Raw genomic sequence first — 20,137 nt, 5'->3', positions numbered from 1 at the left:
GGATAAGCAGTTTGGAAAATGGATGGATGGATGGATGGATGGATGGATGGATAATACTATCTCATTTCTTTGGATATCACTGATTTCCAGCTCGTATTAAAACTATGTTCACTCAAGAGATCTCTTGAGAGATGACATAGCTGAAGGCATTGGGTAGAAGTAAATTTCAAGATTTAGGTCTAGTCAGGCTTAGGGGGGACTGGTCAGGGCCAGCTCAAAGGAAAATGTCCAGTATTAGTTACTGCTAACAGCGCCAAGGACTCTGCTGACGATGGACGCCATGCGTATCGCTGCTTGTTTTTGGAGAATAACGATGTTGATGTTGGGCGAGACCTTTTCAGTATATTGCTTGATGGATTTAACAATAACCCCAGTAGCACCTATGATGATAGGAGTTACTTTGGCATCTGTTTACCATAGTTTTTTTAATCTCGTATGTACAAGTTGTCGGACTTTCTTAACCCGGGGCAACCTGAAATGTGCCTAACAATGCTAATATTTTACTTTAATGCAAAGCTTAATATGCAACGCCTCTCCTAGCTCCATAGGCCTTATGCATTTTAATCAGGGGGATTAATGTTGATGAACACTTGTTTTATTTTTGTCTCTGTGTGAGTCACACTCCCCTCGACATCATATTGTCACTTCAGCTTAATGTCACAGCCCTTCGCTACCCTTCCTAAAAATTTGACCTTGTCATTGTTCATCTTGTCAACCACCACACCCCACCTTGCACTTCAGTCGATACTTTGAAGCAGTGGAATAACATATCTCATCATTTTCTGAAGGAGGACACATAATGCATTATGGTTTTATGGTCATTAGCACAGTATATTTGCCCTTTCTGCAGAGTGTGTATATCTGAATGTCTATTGCATTCCATCACAGTTTCTCCCAGTTCTTAGTCTCCATGCTCTCTTTTCCTATCGGCAGTTTCTCTCTCTGCATCTGTCGCATGCATGTTTACGAAATTTCTCCTACACTCTTAGTCACTCTCCCTTCCCCCATGTTCAGCTTTTGATCGAGCCAGGCAGTGTCCCAGCAGACATCCGCCTCAAGGTTGAGTATCCAATTTTGCCTCCACGAGCTGCTGAGCATCCCATAGCACAAGGTGGGTGACCTTCACAGTCTGAGCTGGGGGCTGCGGTAGCAGAAACAGCAAGGGAAAGGTCCATAAGCTAATGTGACCAAGTATTCGCCATGAGGGATTCAAATTAGATCTTTCTTCATAAGAAATATGTAAACACCAACCATCATGGTCAAAAAACACTCCTTAACCTTATTTAAACTTCCTCATCCTTTAATTTCTACAAGAACAGTGTTGTGATACTTATTCTAATTGTACGTTTGGATAGGCGAAACGTTAAGGCATCATAGGCAACACCCAGTCCATGCAGGCACTGAGCAGAGTAGGAGCAAGAACACACCCCTGACGAAGCCCAGAATCAACTGGGAAGAACGCAGAGGTTCTGCCTCCGCTCTGCACAGCACTCACTGTACCAGTGTACAGGCCGGCTAAGACATCTAGCAACTACGGGGGGGGAGGGGGGGGGGTGCGGATCCCGCAAAGTCTCAGGATGTCGCACTGGGCAACTTGATCAAACACTTTAGAAAAATCAACAAAGGCTGCAAAGAAACTCTGCCGACATTCGTGTTTGTTCTTTTATCAACCGAGTCGAACGCTTTACGGAAAATCAACAAAGGCTGCAAAGAAATGGCTGATATTTGTGCTAGTGCTCAATGACAGGCTTCGGTACCAGGGTGCGGTCGATGGTAGACTTCTTAGGCGTAAAACCAGACTGCTCCGGTTGTTAGTAGTGAGCGAGTGTTCATGAATCCTGTTGAGGATGACCCTATCAAAACCTTACCCGGCGCTGAGAGCAATGTTATCCCCCTATAGTTGCCGCAATCCAAACCATCACCCTTTCCATTCCTCATAGGGACAACAAGCCCCATTTTCTAGTCAGTTATGATGACGCCCATTTCCCAAATGTAAGCAATGATCGCTTGCAATGCCAGGAGGACAGCCTTACCACCAGTCTGAGGAGTTCACCGTGGATACCACGGATCCCTGCTACCTTCCCTACCCTCAGCTGGTTCACCACCTGTGCAATCTAAGTGAGACTGGGTGGTTCTCAGCTACTCAGAAGACATCCTCAAGAACTGTGGACCCGGAGATGTCCAACATACTAGCAGAAGGGTCAGCTTTAAACAGCTGCTCAAGTAGTGGCCAGACCTGTGAAGACCACAGACAGTCCTCATAGCCAACCCGATCTTTGCCAGTCGTCACATTGAAATCACCCATGACCAGAGGATTGTCACCTCATGGGCACCCATCAACAACCGAGACATCACGCACCACGGTCGGAGCATTCACTGAGACAACAGACAAGACACCCAGAGAGTGCCTTAGCCTGAGTCTCATAATACTGACATGCAAACTCCACCCACATGTGACCCAGGCGGAGACTCGAACCCAGGTCCCAGAGGTGTGAGGCAACAGTGCTAACCACTGCACCACCATGCCCCTGTGCAGCACCAATCATGTGAAAATGACTTATCCAGTGCATGAAGTTTGTGAACTGACTCACAGCTGCAGGCTGAAGGGAACGCCCAGCACTTCAAACCTTTCCATCCCAAAGTCCACCCCTATGGTCGCTTTGTAGCCCTTGTCAAAGGTGTCCCTGCAGAACCTGGTGGGAGCACAGAGAGCCCAGAAATGTGCGTTCAGACATGGCAATGTTGGCTCAGTCGAACGCCATCCCCTTCATCATGCGTGCAGGTTTCCTGTGGGTGGCTGTTCCTGCAGAGAGTAGAAAACAGTCCTGTCTGCTTTGGTGGAGCTGAGTGAAGTTTTTACAGTGGATGGAGTGTCAGTCCGGCCACCAACCCCCAAGTTTATCCCGGAAAGTTGGGGAAAGATTTAACTTTCCCATGGATAAATTCTCTTTACTGCTCTCCATAAGACACAAATGCAAGTGAGAGCAAGCTTGGGGGCCACAGCAAAGGTGCAGCAACCTTGTGGCACCCAGGGGGCGGGGGGATTAAGGGCCTTGGTCAAGGGCCCATGGACATGTGACTATTCTACTGAGGTTGGGGCTCAAACCAACAAACTTCTGATCACAGACGTAGAGATTTAGCCTGCTGAGTCACACATTCGGATTCTGATTCATTTTAATTATCGTTTCTCACCTCTCTTCCTCTTTCGCTTCCCCGCTCTCTTCTCCTCCACCCAATTTCCTAATTTCCATAATCCACCTCTTATCATGTGACCAGCCCTCATACACATGGGCACAGTCACCCAGGGTTTGCTAGTGATAGTTAAAGCAATGCAGCGTACCTGTTTTCACGAGCGTCACATAGAAGTGTGCACAAGTTTTGTAATATAACAGACTTAATGGCAGTTCATTCATAAGTACGGACTGTCTGTAAGTCAGACATTCTTAACCCGGGGACTGCCTGTAGATGTGTAGTATGATCATGTTGCGTACTTTCCCCACAAGACTAATAACTACCAAACAATGGTACATTGTCTTGGTTACTTTAGGGTAGAAGGGATATGTGGGTCATGGCAGGATCAGTAGGATGAGATCACACTACTGCCCTGGCACTGTGGATGTTGATGTACATTCATTGTCATCCCCCCCCCCCACCCTGAGATTTAGCAAGTATATCAAAAAGTATGTATTTGATTTAATTTTGAATTTAAACAGGATTGATTGTGTGCTCTGCTACTTTCCTGTCGGTTACGTAATAAAAATTTCATGACAGTACATAAAGGCTGTTAATAGCAGTGAAATATCCACTTCACATTTTTTTTTTTTTTTTACTGTAGATGTAATTGAAATGGAAAGGTGCGTAACCTTTACTCCTTCACATTGGTGGGCAGGGTCCCAGTAATCTGCTAACTGCTAATTAGCAAAGCTAAATTTTTCATTGCCGGATTAGCATTTCCGCTAACTCTGAAAACCATTAGCGGACCAATTAGCTTCTGCTAAATTTACTTCCGCTAACTGTAAATCCACTACCATTAATTTGCAGGTATGGTGAACAAAGTCTAACACGTTGAAAATGTTTCTAAACTATAAAATCGTACCTATTTGTTCCTGTCTGTTGTGAGCCTGTTTGCAATAGTCTATCTGGCAAACTGTTGGCTGACTACATGTAAACACAAGACGTGAATTGGTGATAACTTGTTGGATTTAAGGTTGTCTGGGCTAAATGTAAGTGAAGAAAGATAAAGTCCATTCAAAGTAGGGTACCCTGAACCAAGTGGAAAACAGGGGCTTGTATCATGAAGCTGGATTTCTGGCTTAGCAGGATAACTTTTCCATTGCCCTAGTTTACTTACAGTGCATCTGTAAAGTATTCGCAGTCCCTCACAACTTCCACATTTTGTTATGTCACAGCTTTATTCCAAAACGGATTAAATTAATTTTTACCTCAAAATTCTACACACAATACCCCATAATGACATAGTGAAAAAGTTTGCTTGAAATTTTTACAAATTTATTAAAAATAAAAAACAAAAATATAATTTACGTAAGTATTCACAGCCTTTGCCGTGAAAATTGAACTCTGGTGCATCCTGTTTCCACTGGTCATCCTTCAGATATTTCTACAACGTGATTGGAGTCCACCTGCTGTAAATTCAGGTGATTGGACATGATTTGGAAATATATCCATCTGTCACATATCACATCACCAAAGAATTTCTTTTAAGGATCAGAAACACACAAAAAAATTTAGCAATGATGAATTCCCTGTCAAAGAAAGCAATCAATATGACTCCTGGTATCATTTGAAGCTTGTGTATCATTTAAAAGCACAATTTATAACCTCCTGAGAGTGATCACTACAACCTTTATGAAACAACATTCCTCCTTCAACTGCAGGGTTTACAGTTGAATAGCACAAATGACCAATATATCCTTCATACAGTCAATAGCCTTGTACGCCACTTATTAATATCCTTATTGCAAGTATATGCCCCCCCCCCCCCCGCCTACTACAGGTGAAGTGCAAACCATGAGTGAAGTTCAAAGAAAATGAATATGAATTAATAATTTGTGCAATAACACAATAAATAATACATACTATTTTATATAATGAAATTAATAATTGCAAACAATAATAAGTAATACAGCAGGTGCTTTGAAGTCATAAAGTATTATTTCTTTGTGTTGACTACAATACGACATTTTAATACTATGAGTAAATATAGTTAATATATTTTAATTTCTATACTAAATATACAGACTATAAAACTTTTTTCCCATTTCAACATTCTTGAACTGCAGCATTCTTGAGCATATGATTTATTGCCATGGTGGGTGGTTAATTGTGATTGCAAACAATTAATAATTTCATGGCCCTATTAACAGTTTTTGTTTATTTTGGAATGTTGGTGTTCTCTCACTTAACTTACAATATTTTTTGTCACATTGTGCTTAGCTGTCAATGTCCTTCACACTGTTCACCTCCCCCCACATTATAACAGTACAGCACCCCCCCCCCCCCCCATCTGAGACAGCGAAATTGGCACCCCTCAGCTGTTGGCACCTTAGGCAGCCGCCTATGTCACCTATATGACTATATATCACTATATGTCTAGTGTTCTGTCATTTGTCATTTTTTTGCTGCCTTGTCAGATTTTGCTTCTGGTAGCTGGCATTTACAGTATAGTGATTACTTTGTCAGTTTTCGGTGCAATTGATAGAAGACACTAGTTTTTGCTAGAGACTAGTTAGCTAGATAGCTAGGTAATTGGATACATTTGAAACCTGTCCCAGGTAAAATATGTTTTTTTACTTATCGGACTGACATTCATAGCAGCATATTTGCATGCGTCGAATATCCTGCATTGTACTGTTTCTGGGATTGAAAATTGTTTGTGGGAAATGAATAAATTGAACTTGATTTGCCTGTCTATGGCCATAATATTTTAGGAAAAATTGACATGATCAGTGTGGAGGCAATTTGTGAAGGCTGAGGACTGTTTTTAACACAGTCGAAATGCATTGACACAGTTGATTGCCTAGACATTTAGTGGGACACACTCTTGCTGACCTTGTGACAGAATATCTTTGTAGGTATGATGTCGTGGAGGGTTTTGCCTGTAACATCTTGGACAATGGTGTCACTGAATTATGTAGTCATTCGACTTGGCACCAAGGGCCCTGTATCTGCCCTGAGAAAATTGGTTAACTTTGTTCACTGCCTCAACCCTGGTTCATGGGCATGTGTGCCCTGTTCAAAGAGTTTAAAGAACTTATGCTTATACTTCAGTTTGAATGATTCATCAGTTATGCAATAAAATATTGTCTTTATATATGAAAGAGGCTTCTGGCTGGAGATTTGTACGACATCAGATTTTGCTACTCCCTCATTTGCAATCCAGAAATACAGTGTGAAAGAGGGTAGCACAAAATTATAGGAGGAGTTTCAGATTCGGCTCTATTATGTAAGTCAGGGTTTCTCATCCCAGTTCCCGGGGATCACCAGATGGTTCACATTTTTGCTCTCTCCCAATTCCCTGGCAATTGGGAGGCAGCAAAAATGTGGACCGTCTGGTGGTCCCTGAGGACTGGGTTGAGAAACCCTGATGCAAGTCACTGGTTGTGCATGTGGACTCCCTCTAGGATGGACTCTGAGGAAAAGATAGGACGGCGGTCCTGTGTACATGAACACTTTGAACCTGAGATCAGTGAAAGGGGTGTGAGGAAACCTTTATTCTGATGTCAGGGTGAAAGGATCCAGCTGCGCCTTGTCATGTCTGTGTGCCCGAGCCACTCTCCAGGCGGCTGGGGGGAGGGCAGTGATGAGATGCTGATTTGAGATGTGTGGAATGCAGAGGCCTTTCTGCTGCTTCATACTTCTACTGCGGCATTGGGGGAAAAGCTGAAAGAGCTAGAGGGGGAAAGAGAGCCATAAATAAGTGCTGAAAAAGAAAAGAGAGGAAGCAGTCAAGAGGAAAAGGGAATAATGAATAAAATGCCAGCTGGAGAGACTCCGCATTCATGCAGCGAATCACTCACCTCTGAGATGTGGTTATACAGTATGTGCCTTGTGAATGGGGCTGCCGTATTCTGCACCATATTCTGCATATTTTCCAAGGGTCGCTTTCTTAAATACACCATATTGTACCAGCAGCTGGCAACAGCACTAGGGATGAGAGATGCACAGCCATTGCCTCACCGGAGCTAAATAGTTCCGTTTTTTGTGCATTCATTATGCTAGATTGGAGGTGCCTTTAAATCCAGATCAGCAGCAATTGCTAAATTTAAGGACTGATGATATACTGCGGAAAACCACATTCCTCTTCAGATATCCTGTTTCAAGGGCAGCTACGTCGAGTTAACGTTCTCATTTCTGTCAGAATAGTAATGAAATCGAAGGCAAAACCTGCTATTCCCAATCTTCAGCCGCCCTCAGCCCCTTAAAGTCACAAGGGAAGAGTACCCTCACCCCCGGCCCACAGCCCCCAGGCCTGCCCAGCATGGAGTGATTACTCAGATGGTATCAGCTGCCCATCAGCAAGCCACGGGCAGGTGACAGCACAGCACAGCACAGCACAGCACAGCACAGCACAGGCATGCCGCCCTCAGCTGCTCCTTTGCTGGTGTGAGAGCAGGAGGGATCTGCATGGGATCCAGTAGAAAAATCAAAGGGGACTGTGGATCTGCATTTAGTGCCCCTCCTCTCTCAGTCTGTTTCTCTGTTCTCTACCCTCATTCTAAGCCCCACACTTCAAAGGCTTGTTACAGAAAGATACTCAAAGAGGAGAGAAAATGGGGAGCTCATTGGCTCACATTAACCTGTTATGTACAAGTATACATGAATCTCAGGCTCATATTCAGGGTTATAGTGAAACTGAACTTGTCATACTTATGAACTGAAACAACAGACTAGAGTGTATGTAGTATTCAGCTAAGTTAGAGGTTATCAAGGGAACCTGGATCGACAGGCTAAATATCTAAATATCTAAATATCTCTCCATATATAAATATCTCTAAATATATAAATATCTCTCCAGGCTGATAGAAAATCCAGAAAAAATGGATTCTCAGGCACGGTTAACAAGGTATCTTAGGACATCAGGCCCATATGTTCCAACAGCTGTTAGTAATCTTGACTTTATGTTTTTAACTGGAAAATACGGTTGTGCAGAGACTTATGGTGGGGCAGGTAGGCGCACAAAGGTTACAAAGGGGGCGGGGGGTGGGGGGCTCAGCGCCCATAAAGCTCATACACAAGATCACATTAAATAGTTTCTGTGCTATTCAGAGAACTGCACAAGTTTGAAACCGCTATCAGCCCTCAGCCATCAGAGTTTGTTATATTACACAGAATCAAAAAGGAAGTGGTTGAATTTTTCACTCCAGAGGAAAATGCTTGATTCCTATCTGTAAAGCAGTTACATAAGTACTGGATCCTATTCCTATAAAGCCGGTTAAAAATCATCAATTAGTACTACATTACTAAATGTTTTTTTCATTTTATCATTAATTAATTATGATTTTCTTTTTATTATTTAAAAAAAAAATCATGCTTCTTTAAATGCTGTATGGTGTCACATGTTAATATTCTCTCTCTCTCGCTCTCTCACACTCTTTCGCTCTTGTGTGTGTTCAAAAATCATCATGAAGTTTACTCCTGCTGCTCTGCATGGGCGCTCTGGGCCAATCATTCTCGTACTTGCTGTAGGACTCAGTCATAAACACTCATAGCGCATTTGTGAGAAATTAAACAAAAACAAGTGAAGAGGAGAAAAGCAAACGAGAACTGGTCAACAAAAGACATTCGTTTTCCGCTGTGTGAAAATATTTTGTATTCCAAAGAGATATTATTGAGCAAACACAAGTGATTTATCAGCTTGGCCTTGTGTCTGTTGGTGCAACTCAAAGCAACACGACTAATTTATTTCACATATTGTTTTGGTGATTTTAATTTTGGGTATTTTCGAATATCGCAATACATTTTTTTCCCGATATTTTGCAGCAAACACAAAGGAAAGCTCTACGTTATATATTCTCCACAACTGTGGGATAGCAAATGTGTGTGATTCAGGTTCACTGGGTAGAAACAGGAGCGTTGAAGGGGCATAGATATCCAGGCACAGATGGGGGAAGGAAGGACTTCAATTTATGTACATTTATTTATTTACTACATGTATGGGGGGGACAGTCAATTTCGTTGTCAGCATAGTTACTGTGTTTTGCCTTGGTATGGCAGTACTGTTAGTGCCGTCACAGCCTTGTGTTACTGGTGTGATGGCATTCAGGGATTCCTCCTGCCTGTATTTCCTCCTGCCTCTCCCTCCTTGTCTTGCTGCCATAACTAGACTTGCTTCCTTATTGTACACGCCCTGTTCTTTTGTATTGTTGCTGATGCACTTTCCTTATCCCCTCCACCACCGCGGAGGTCAGGATATTAAGTTTTCTCGCCTCCCCCCCAAGTTGTGTCTCCCTGGCTGCTCACAGTCTGCCTAACCCACCCCGCCCTGCCCAGACCACCTCCCTGCCTGCCAGCTCCGTCATATACCTGTCAAACAGATGCTGTCCCACCATCTGCCTGAATTCACCTGGCACTAAAATACACAAATGTGTACTTTCTGGTGCTAAACTGAGGGGGATCCGCTTTCCCGTGAGTCTGTTTCCTTTCAAAGTTTTGCTGCCTGACTCACTGAGGGAGTTTCCCTTTGCCACAGACCTATTCTCTGGTGAGCTCAAACCTGAGGGTTTGTGCTTCGTGATGATGTTCATTGTTAAGAACGCTGTATAAATGAAAATTGAATTGAATAAATTCAAATAAAAATGAATGATTTAACTGGAGCACTTACTTTTTTTTAGTCAGACTGCTCTGCTTCAAGTGTTTAAGCTACTTGAGGTATTGTTGTCTTCACACTCCCAGTTAGGTGATGATGGCAGTTCAGACCAGAGCTGCTTTTCTGACACCCTGAACTCTCAGTCTAGCTCTGGGGAAGCCCAGACATCCGTCGAGCTAGCTGAGAGATACAGGCCCTCCAGCATGTCCTGGGTCTGCCCCAGGGTCTCTGTCCCCCTCTCGAGAGCTGACCAGGTGGCACTGCATCCTCATAAAATGCCCAGGCCAATTAGCCCCCCCCCCACCAGTATCTTATGAGAGATAGTTCTGCATAAAAAAGTGCATGTTCCTCCTCAAGAAAAACAACAAAAGGTAAAGTTCTGTGGTGTAGTACATATAAGTTTATTACCCATCTGTTTAATTTGGGTTCCAGAGATGATAAATTAGTATTTCTCATCTTTTATACTGGTTTTACTTGAAAGCTACTTCACGGTCCACATAAGCATGGTGGCATTAAAGAGGCGACTGTAGTTTCAGGTACATACTTTGGTATAATAAAGAATGAAGCAAACATGGACCCACAGGCCATACTGCTGTTGATGTCTCAGTGGTCTTTCATGTTCCTCAGAATGGCTGCTATTATCCAGGAGTTGGCATTCCTTTTAGATCATTTTACCTTCCTCTCTATCTTATCTCTCTTAGGGAATCAAAAATAAGGGTGTTTTTTTCCTGCTCCCTGGAGGCTCAACTAGGTTAATCCATCTATTTTTGTTGAGCGATTGAATTTCATACCTGAGGGGCACGAGGTTTAGAAAAAGAGGGCAAGACGAAGGGTTGGCCATTGTTGCAGTGAGGCGTGTGTCTCTGATATTTAACTTTTAAATGAGTCATGGGGGAGGGACAGGAAGGAGCAGTGTAAGCCTTAGAAATGGCCCCCAGGGCGGCTACAGAGCAGAGCACTGGGATGATTTGGAAGGGGGGAATGGAGAAGAGGCATTTCCCATTTCGGAGCTTAGCACCATAATTACCTCTCCTAGGATGGACGTTTCAGAAATGTGACGGAGGTCCGGTGCAGCTCGGACGTCGGTCTCTGTTGGGTTGTAAAAGACTGCCCTTATCTAGCCACTAATTTGTTGCCACTGTACGGTCAATTCCCATTTTATGTAAATATGGGGTCTTCTTTCATGGAAGAGCAAAAGGCACAAAGCGTCACGTATCCAGTGCAGGACGTAGCCTGCAGTGGGTTACAGTCTGAAAGTCTGCCAATAAACGGGAGCGTATTGTTTTACAGCCAAGCTGGCTGCGGGGCAGGTGAGGCTTACTGACAAATACGTGCTGAAAAAAAAAGAAATGTGAGAATGTGAGAAGGTGGGAAGAAGGGAGAGAAACAAAGACAAGTCTACAGCAGCTAATAACAGGCCGTCCTTGGACTGAAAGTTGTTCACATGAATGGAAATTCATTTCCTGGTTATGTGCTTCGGTGGTGAGACGTTGTGATTGTGCACTCAGCCAGAATTGTTGTGCATTTTCTGAGCAAGTTTCTGTGCACTACAATCCCTGTACATAGCATCCAGTGTGCAGAGGTGGATAGTTCAGGTTATGAAAGTAGAACTGCAGACCATGATTTTGGTTCAACCAACCAGTTGAGTGACCATGACTCTTCATACTCAACTGGTTGGTTGAAACAAAATCATGGTCTGCAGTTTTACTTTCTGCACCTGAACTATCCACCTCTGCCTGAGTGTACATAAAGATAGGCGTCTGCTGACATGATTCATAGCAAGACTCTCGTCTGACCAGCTTCCTTCCACCTGGTCTGAGTCCTGAATATAGTCCTGCTCCTGCCGATCCGCACTTCATGTGCCTCACATGCACACATGCAGCTGGCTCTCCTCTCAAACACCTGGTATTCTGGCAGGACAACAGAGCTCTACAGTAGGTGCTCCAGACAACTTCTGTATCTTCCCATTAAGACGTGGGCTTGAAAAGAACAGCAGGGAACTTCAGTGTATATTTCAAATGATCTGAACAGCAGATATTTAGATTTTTTTGGACTTGATATTTTGGAAATAGTATTTACTTCTCGATATTTGTGCACTGTGGATATGTGGACAAATTTGGTAACGGAGAGAACGGTTTGATAAGCGGTGTTTAGCTGTTCTTATTTGGTGCATTTCCTGAAAGTGGACATTCGACTGCCTGTTAAGACACTCAGAGTACAACCTGTTTATTGCTTTCTGTCAGGAAAGAAACGGGACAGTAAACAAGTTAATTAATGCAGCTTATATATAATGTATTTAGTGCAAAAAAAATGCTTAATACAAAGGAGACAACTATTTAAGTTAGCAATAATAATCAAACTTTTCTGTTCTTTAATATTAAGTTCATATATTTGGAAGAAAAACCTTTGAAACAATATTGTAGCTTTTATCATTGTTCATCGTCAGTTGTTGAAATTCTTTGTGGGTTGCTTTGGAATGAGGAGAATAACATAAAATGAACACCATATGGTTATTTCTGTCCAAAATAGGGGTATTTATAGGGTGGTAGCCTTCGAAAAACATACGTGGTAGGCAGATTTCTGTCTCATTTCAGTTCATAGGCCAGTTAAAGTCTTACTGGTCAATTCAGCTGGCGTTTCGGCCACAGAGAAGTAACTAATTGTCCACCCCTACTCCAGAACTTTCTACTTTGTCCCTTTACAGCCTTGGGGTTGATGCAGTATGTGGCACAGATGGATGCAGCCTTTGATTTGTGCATTGTCTTACATGCACGTACATGAAGTACCACCACACGTGCAGGCACCCACACACGCACATGCATGCCTCGCAGCTACCTAGTTTAGCAATTTCTGCAAGCACATGTCACACCTTGTTAGAGCGAAATGAAGCTGGATTAAAGGAAAACAAGCTTTGACTTACTTAAGCCACTCCCTAGCAAAAGAGTAATAAAGTTGAGGCTGGAGCAACTGAACATTCAAAAACTCAAGGGATGACCTAAATTAACCCCAGCAGCACCCTCTTATGGAGAATTCTCTTTGTCCTTTTCTATGTACTGCCTTTTAGGCTGTTTTCACTCCAGCACTTTTTAGTCCGGTTAAAACGGATTCTGGTTCGATTTTCCCCTTGCTGTGATTTGTTTGTGCAGTTGTGAACACAGCAATCGCACTCGGATGCAGACCAAAAGAACCATACCGACACCCTTAAGGGGAGGTGGTCTCGGTCCAGTCGCAAAAGAGTCTTGTTTGTGGTGTGAATGTAAACCTCAATCCAAAACAATTTCCAGGTGTATTCTGCGAGCTTCAGCTAAACAGCACCTATAGCCAGGTGTGCATTGCATTCCGGAATACAGCAGAGCATGCAGACCAGTAGCAACAGCTAGGTGGAGAAGGAGAAATGAACTGAGGTTTTACTGGGTCTAGCAGCGAGGTACGCTGCCTTCTTGAAATTTGGGTAGATGACTAGGCCTGTCATCTCTTAAAAGCATCTCATAAAAACTCAGAAGTTTTCAAAACATTAAGTCTATAGCTGAAGGAGAGAGGATTCGACTGGTCGACTAAGCAGTGCTATGTGAAAGTAAAAAGAAAAACTGAAGCAGCAATACATGAAATTGAGAGATTCAACTGCACAGCCCAGGACACAGGACCTTCTTCCTGTATTTACTGCACAGTCCAGGACACATGACCTTCTTCCTGTATTTACTGCACAGCCCCGGACACAGGACCTTCTTTCTGTATTTACTTTCTTAGTCCCACCACAGACAATTCTGACCAATAAGCAGAATGAACATTTTCATGTAGTTTGTAGTGGTGCATTGTTGCTCTGTTTGGATTTTTCTCTGTGTAAAAGCAAACCAAACTGAGAGGAAAACACTACAACTTTAGTAACTCATCAAGTGCTTCAAACCTGAGAAACTGAATTATAGGTGTGAAAACACCCTTAGAAATAGTATAATGTGAAATCATAACTTTGTGACATGCAAAGGGGTTTGTAGCACATTCACAATTCATTCGTTTTAGCTGTGTGTCTGTGTAATGATGGGTTATAACAGTAAAAATACTGGTAGCATGTTTTGTCCTAATCAGGATCCGGAGCCTATCCCAGGATTAGGCAGCAACCTATCACAAGACACAATTGCCCACCATTCACACTTGTAGGCAGTCTGGTAACTCAAATTAACCTCAGCAAATGTTTGGACTGTGGGCGGGGGGGGGGGGGGGGGGGGGAGCACAACATAACACCGGGAGAACATGTATACTCTCCAAATACATGGAGCCATGGTAGATTCAAACCCTGGTCCCAAAGGTGTAAGATAACAGTATTAAGCACTGTGCCATCATGACGCCCCTACGCACCTATGTACTATAAGCAAGCAAAGGTAAACAAAGCAAAATGACCAACGATGAAACTAACCATTGTCAGGATCTGACAAGATGTTAATAGCCAAGCTGGGATATTGGTGAGAGCAGACACATATACACACTGATAACAAATACAACGAGAAACAGGTGTGAGTGACTGACGCATTCAAGAGGAGCAAAGTGACTAGTGACACCTGCAGGCCAAACCGGAATATGACAGGGTCAGATCCTGACACAACCACCCATTGTACTGCAAATGTTTGTTGCAGGAGATTGTGTGACTGCATAGTAAATTATAGTCCTGCTTAATTTGCCAATTCGTCTAATTAATAGGGATGTTCGCATACTGTCAACCTTATAGTGTATAATATCATATCTGACTATGTATGCAGGATATTTAGTTTTTACCAAATTATAGCAATTTTATTCAAGAATGGAAACAGTAACAAGTCAATAAACAATAATGATATTTGAGAAAATTTCAAGTAGCATTATATGCCATTAAAAGTTCAAACAGTACTATACCAAGCCCAACAATAATACCTACTATATCACAGAGCTGTTGAATTTTAGGATCTGATTGTTCGGGAGGCTGTTGATTAATTTTGTATAACCACCAACATAGGCAATTTATAGTAATAAATCCATACCTGCCCACACTGCCAATTTCACTGGATTTCTCCCCCTTTTTAATTTGTCCACCAATTTAACTCTGGATTTACCTTTTCTCCCAGTATTATATTGTAAAACCACAAGCAATTTTCAATTAACCACTGACTCTGCTGCAGGATAGGTGCAGAACTGCAGCCGTCTGGGTAAAAATGTATACTGGGTCATGCAAGGTCGTTTTACTGAGAAAGGTGGACCACAATGAGACACTTCATTCCCCCCTCCTGCTGCCTCTTGGACAATCTGAAAAGTTAAATTGCTGTTGATCTCTTTGTCACCAAGCATTTGCATTAAAGTGGAGCAGAAGATGAAGAGGCATGTTGTCATGCTGTTGAAGAGGGCTGCAAACCAGAGGCCTGGGGGTTTTGTGAAGGTGTTTTTGACCTGCTCCTCATAATGGGCTTTTGTCAATGTGTCGGACTCTGCTGTGAAGGACCATGTTGTCTTATGAACCGATAAAATGCCAGCCATATGCTAACAGTAGCAATTAGTAGTACTGTTACTGCACTGGATTTTTCATTGACAGTCCTATGTATGCATGTATATTCAAAAACAACTATTTATATATTTTCAAACCTACCAGGAACATTGTACAAGTTAATGATTTTAAGACATGGAACCATTATTAAATAACGATTTAATAAATGAATAGGTGTAGTTTCAGAGTTATGTGACTCAGAGCATTAAGGTAAAAATGCATATATTGGCATTCACATTTCCAGCTGATCCATCCAGTGATTGCAGACACTGTGGAGGTTGGAGGGGCGGTTTCGGGGGAGTAGGGATTAGATGGTGAAGGGGGGTGATGGGCTGTCCAGGGAATTCATTGCTATCTTTCCGACATCATTTTCCTGCTTTCATTTTATTTTTATACTTTGTTTAGTTATACTAATGCACTTGTAACCTCAGCAAAGCACTGTCACGGACTCATCACACTGTGGAACTGTGATTCACTATGTAAAATGTTGTCATGCAGGTTGCAAAGGGAGAACTGTTCCTCTCACCATTATGTAACTTATCTTAATTCACCAACAATCCTATTTTCGCTTGCCACTATGTAAATATTGTTTCGATCTTCTCTTTCTTCACTCCATTTGCCCTTCATTCCACTTTCCTTGTATTTCACATACATTTTTCCCTGTGTCCTGTAATATTTTCCCCAATTTTTGTTATGATTTGGAACGTAATGAATGAATGTTTCCACAAACCCCCGAGTGACCTTGATGATGTCCTTACAAAAGAAACATTTTCATCTGCTAATTTGATTGTAACTCTATGTGTGAGAGTATATGTTTGTAACTTTGTGGATTTTTGTATGAATGAGACTGTGGTGCTTTACACAAGACTTGGAACAGCAGTATCAGTCCAACCAGTCAAACTCTTATTGTGTGAGCCAGGAATTCCAAAATTCTTTGAAAATTTAACTAAGGCCAAACTCAGACACTCAACATATCTAATATACAGTATCATGCAAAAGTCTCAGTCAAAGAAATGATGTTTAAATGATCTTCATGTAAAACTTTGATGTCTGTCCAAGTGTGTTAGCCATTTTTACAGTTTTTTTTTTGTGAAATATGTCTTAGAAGTAGGCCAACAAAATTAAAAGGAAAAAAATGTGCAGGCATGCATGCACAGACTGGCAGGTTGATTTACAGTGTAAGGCAGCGCCCAACATGTGTTTTAGTTTAGTGGCGTAACTATAGGCCAAAGGCAGGAAACAGATTTACACCCACTGGCTGTGAAGGCAAGGCAGAGGCCATGTTTTTTTCAGAGAACAAGCCCCCCCCAGCTTAAGCTCTAACACCTTACACTAACCTGCCCTGCGCTAAGTCAGTCCCTGCAAACAGTGTTCAAAAACAAAAGCTAATCTTGAGCAAACGAGTCACCCAGAACTCTTCCAGGAAAATTTCCAGTGAATAACTTTCAGAAAGTTTCTCTTTTAAAATGCTTCTTTCATCTTATTAGCATTGCATTGATAATGCACAACACGTTAAATCTTGAATATTTGTTCATTTGTTTACATTTTTCAATCACTGAACTGAAACGCACAACGTTAGAACCATGACAGCATATTTGTTGACTGCAGCAAATTTGAACTTGCTTAAGGGAATGTACGGTATATCCCCTCAGGCCACCTCTTTGGGGAATTTGGGGAATTTATAGCCTTTCTATATCATTTTTGACTTTTAATAGCTGCCTTTCGGTCTTTACCCTGTCAGGGGTTACACACACATGGTACCTCCCCAGCTGCTCGCAGAAGCTCATATCTGCCACTGAGTGGCGATGGAGATGCTACACTGCATGCATTTACACTGTATGAGGCCCTGCCAGTTGGCTGAATCTCTACCAGCTGCTTAATGAGCTCTCGCCATTGGCTTACAGAGACCTATGCAGGCAACTGTACTAGGGCTCAATCAGCACCAGTCACCTAACGGACACTATTTTACTGGAACAATTAAGATCAAGCTCCTTGTACAGTACTGACTGGTGCTTAAGTCTATGTGCTTAATCACACTAACTGCTGCCCTAGCATGGAGATAAGCACCACATAACACACCTCACTACAGACCTTCGATAGGAGGCTGGTCCTCAGACAGAAGCAGAAAATGCAGTGGACAAAAGGGAGGCACGAGCAACGAGGAAAAAGTAAAGCGACAAGCCGCGGAGGAACCGCAGATCTGGATTTTGCAGAATGTGACGTGGGCAGCTTAACGCCACTGCTCACCACAGCTGAGTGGCAGAAGGCAGGCCCAACCAGTGTATTACTGGGAACATACCAGGCCAGAGAGAGGATTCTGAAGCAAAAGGAAGAAGCTGAGAAAATGGCACGGATGGATGGATGGGGGACAGAGGTAGAGAATTAATTTAGTGGCTCTGAGAAATTACTGCTGAGAAAATATGTTTGGAAGCCTGCTGATGAAGAGTAAGAGGTTTATGCTCCATGTGAAGTGAAAGGTCAGGGCATTTGGATGATCAGTCATAGGGGTCCATTCAAGTGACTCTGGAGCTGATGTGGAGCTGAACACAGTTCGCATTTTTTTGAATATTTACTAATTACATCTACATCTACCATGTTAGATCGCAAAACTCTTAGGTGCAGTCATGTTAGCAAGGTTGCTAAATAAGAATGAACTGTTAAAGATCGATTATTAATGGGAGTGTTGCATTCTTACTCCTGCTGTGTGCTGTCTTCACTCTGTGCAGGTAGTATTAACCGTGCAGGTGCCATCCCAGCATTGCTGCAGACCCCCACTGTGATCCAGCCCCATGTGGAGATAAAGCCATTCCTGCAGATCCCCATGGAAGCCCCACCACCCACTCCCAGTCTCAGAGTCTTCCATAACTTCAGCATGGTGAGTGCTCAGGTCCAGGCCATGGTTTGTGCAGGGCTGTTTATGAAACGCATACTTGACATTCTCGTGTTCTCGCGTACCCATGCGATGTCATCTTCCATTGCCAAAATTCCGTTCCAGTGCTCAAGAACAGAAGTACAGAGGACTGTAAAAATGCCGAGATGTCATGCTAGCCCAATCCGAAATATTTACGATGCATCGGTTGCATCCTAACCCGATGAGAACAATCACATGATTCATCGTGTCCCAAGTTCGTTCTTGGGAGGCAGGATAGCAAGACTGCCTTTGGCCAGAACACAAGTACGATCTTTGCATTCTTGGTATTGAGGAACACCTCAGGTTTTTATCTACTGTCATCAAGTAAATCAATTGATGTAATTGTTATGCTTGTTGCACCAATGTAATTGAATCTTCCATGTCAGTTGTTGCAAGGTTGTTTGCAGTTTGCAGTGCACCTGCACTGTTTTATAGTATCTGTCACAAGGAGGTCATTTTTTGCATAACTTCATGGTCCACAGCAGCTACAGTTTAGTTTTGTTGATACTAGACTAATTAGAAAATTGACTACTTATCTTGACCAGTGAACCATTTCATGTTATATTGCTCAGCAGGTTCATCAAATCATTTATTGCTCATTTCCAGTCTGATAATAATAATATACAGAGATATATTTTAAGGTTCAGGTGAAAACCTGGAACACAGTGCATGGTCCGCCATGAACTGCACACCAGCTCGGCGCAGTGTTCATATATCCGCACATATGATTCACCTTTGCTACGGATCAAAGCTAAATTACATAAAAAACATTTAGTAGATGAATATTACAAATGATCTTAATCCCAATTTTCACAGCATTGGACCTGCCCCTTGGCAGAGGGTGTAAAAACTACAGCACAGATTTGCTTTGAAACCACTGAAAATTAGCCGAAGGTACCAGAAGGCAGTACTGTAGCAACCCACCCACCCAAAGGCCCATATCCCCATATCGGGGGAACACTAACACTCAGCTTTACATGTGCACTGAGCCCCATGATACGTATGTAACTTAAACTGAACACCCAACGCATGGTCTCTTTAATACTAGAATATTGATTATTTGAAGGATTGCGCATTACATTGGCTGTAGTGGTACGACTTTCCAGCAGATGGCGATGTCGCAGAAACAATGAGGACAGACCAAGGCTTTTGCACATGCAACCTTACAGTAAATATCTAACAACTGAATGAATAATTTCACTCAAGATTAGCATATACAAACAATGTTATTTTTTGTCATTCTATAAAACAAAGAATGGGTTTTAAAATGTTAGCACATTTCCAGAGCGCATGTATATAATTATCAGTCATGCCATCAATGTATCATATATATTGATATCAATAAGTTAAAATTGTACCATTGAAATACAATATGTAAGACAAATAAACAATGGCTAACGTGTGAGGTTCACACCTGCCTACGTGGCTGGTCAGGAACAAACAAATTTCGAGGGGGATTCAGACCCGTAATTTTACGCCCTGGCTACATGCCTGTTCACGATGCAGTGATGTAAATCTGGGCCCCAATTCACAAAGAATTTTATCTCTGTCTAAATCACACTAAAAGTCTTTAACTAAGAGTTTTTCCCTGAAACCTCTGAAACAATGTGGCTGAGAGCAAACAGGAAGAGAGCAAACACCTAAGCTAAGAGTGAGATTCTGTCGCTTTATCTGATGTCAGTTCTCAGACACGCGCTGCCTGCAATAACCACAGGGATTGGTGGATGAGATGCCAGTAGCTATGCAGTATGTCTGTATATCTAACAAAAACTGATCTGGTTTATTTCTGGTATCTCTGGAGATGGTGCATCTTTTTTCCACTCTAGATCAAAGTTTTCATGGACAGGATATGTAGCTGTGACTGGAAAGGTAACCAGTATGGGGGTAGAAGTGA

At 42.5% G+C, this 20,137-nt stretch overlaps 1 protein-coding gene across 1 annotated transcript in view; it reads left to right on the top strand.

Annotated features, from left to right (window-relative positions):
* Positions 1–20,137, top strand: part of LOC125713293 (zinc finger protein 385A-like) — a 56,812-nt gene that overhangs the window by 8,251 nt on the left and 28,424 nt on the right. The window contains exon 2 of the mRNA XM_048984296.1: positions 18,059–18,207. Within this exon, the coding sequence (XP_048840253.1) occupies positions 18,059–18,207 (149 nt within the window). The remainder of the gene's footprint in view (positions 1–18,058; positions 18,208–20,137) is intronic.

The sequence above is a fragment of the Brienomyrus brachyistius genome, chromosome 18, assembly GCF_023856365.1.
Source record: "Brienomyrus brachyistius isolate T26 chromosome 18, BBRACH_0.4, whole genome shotgun sequence".
NCBI lineage: Eukaryota > Metazoa > Chordata > Actinopteri > Osteoglossiformes > Mormyridae > Brienomyrus > Brienomyrus brachyistius.
Note: the sequence above shows the minus strand (reverse complement) of the source record. Positions and strands in the feature narration are given on the sequence as shown.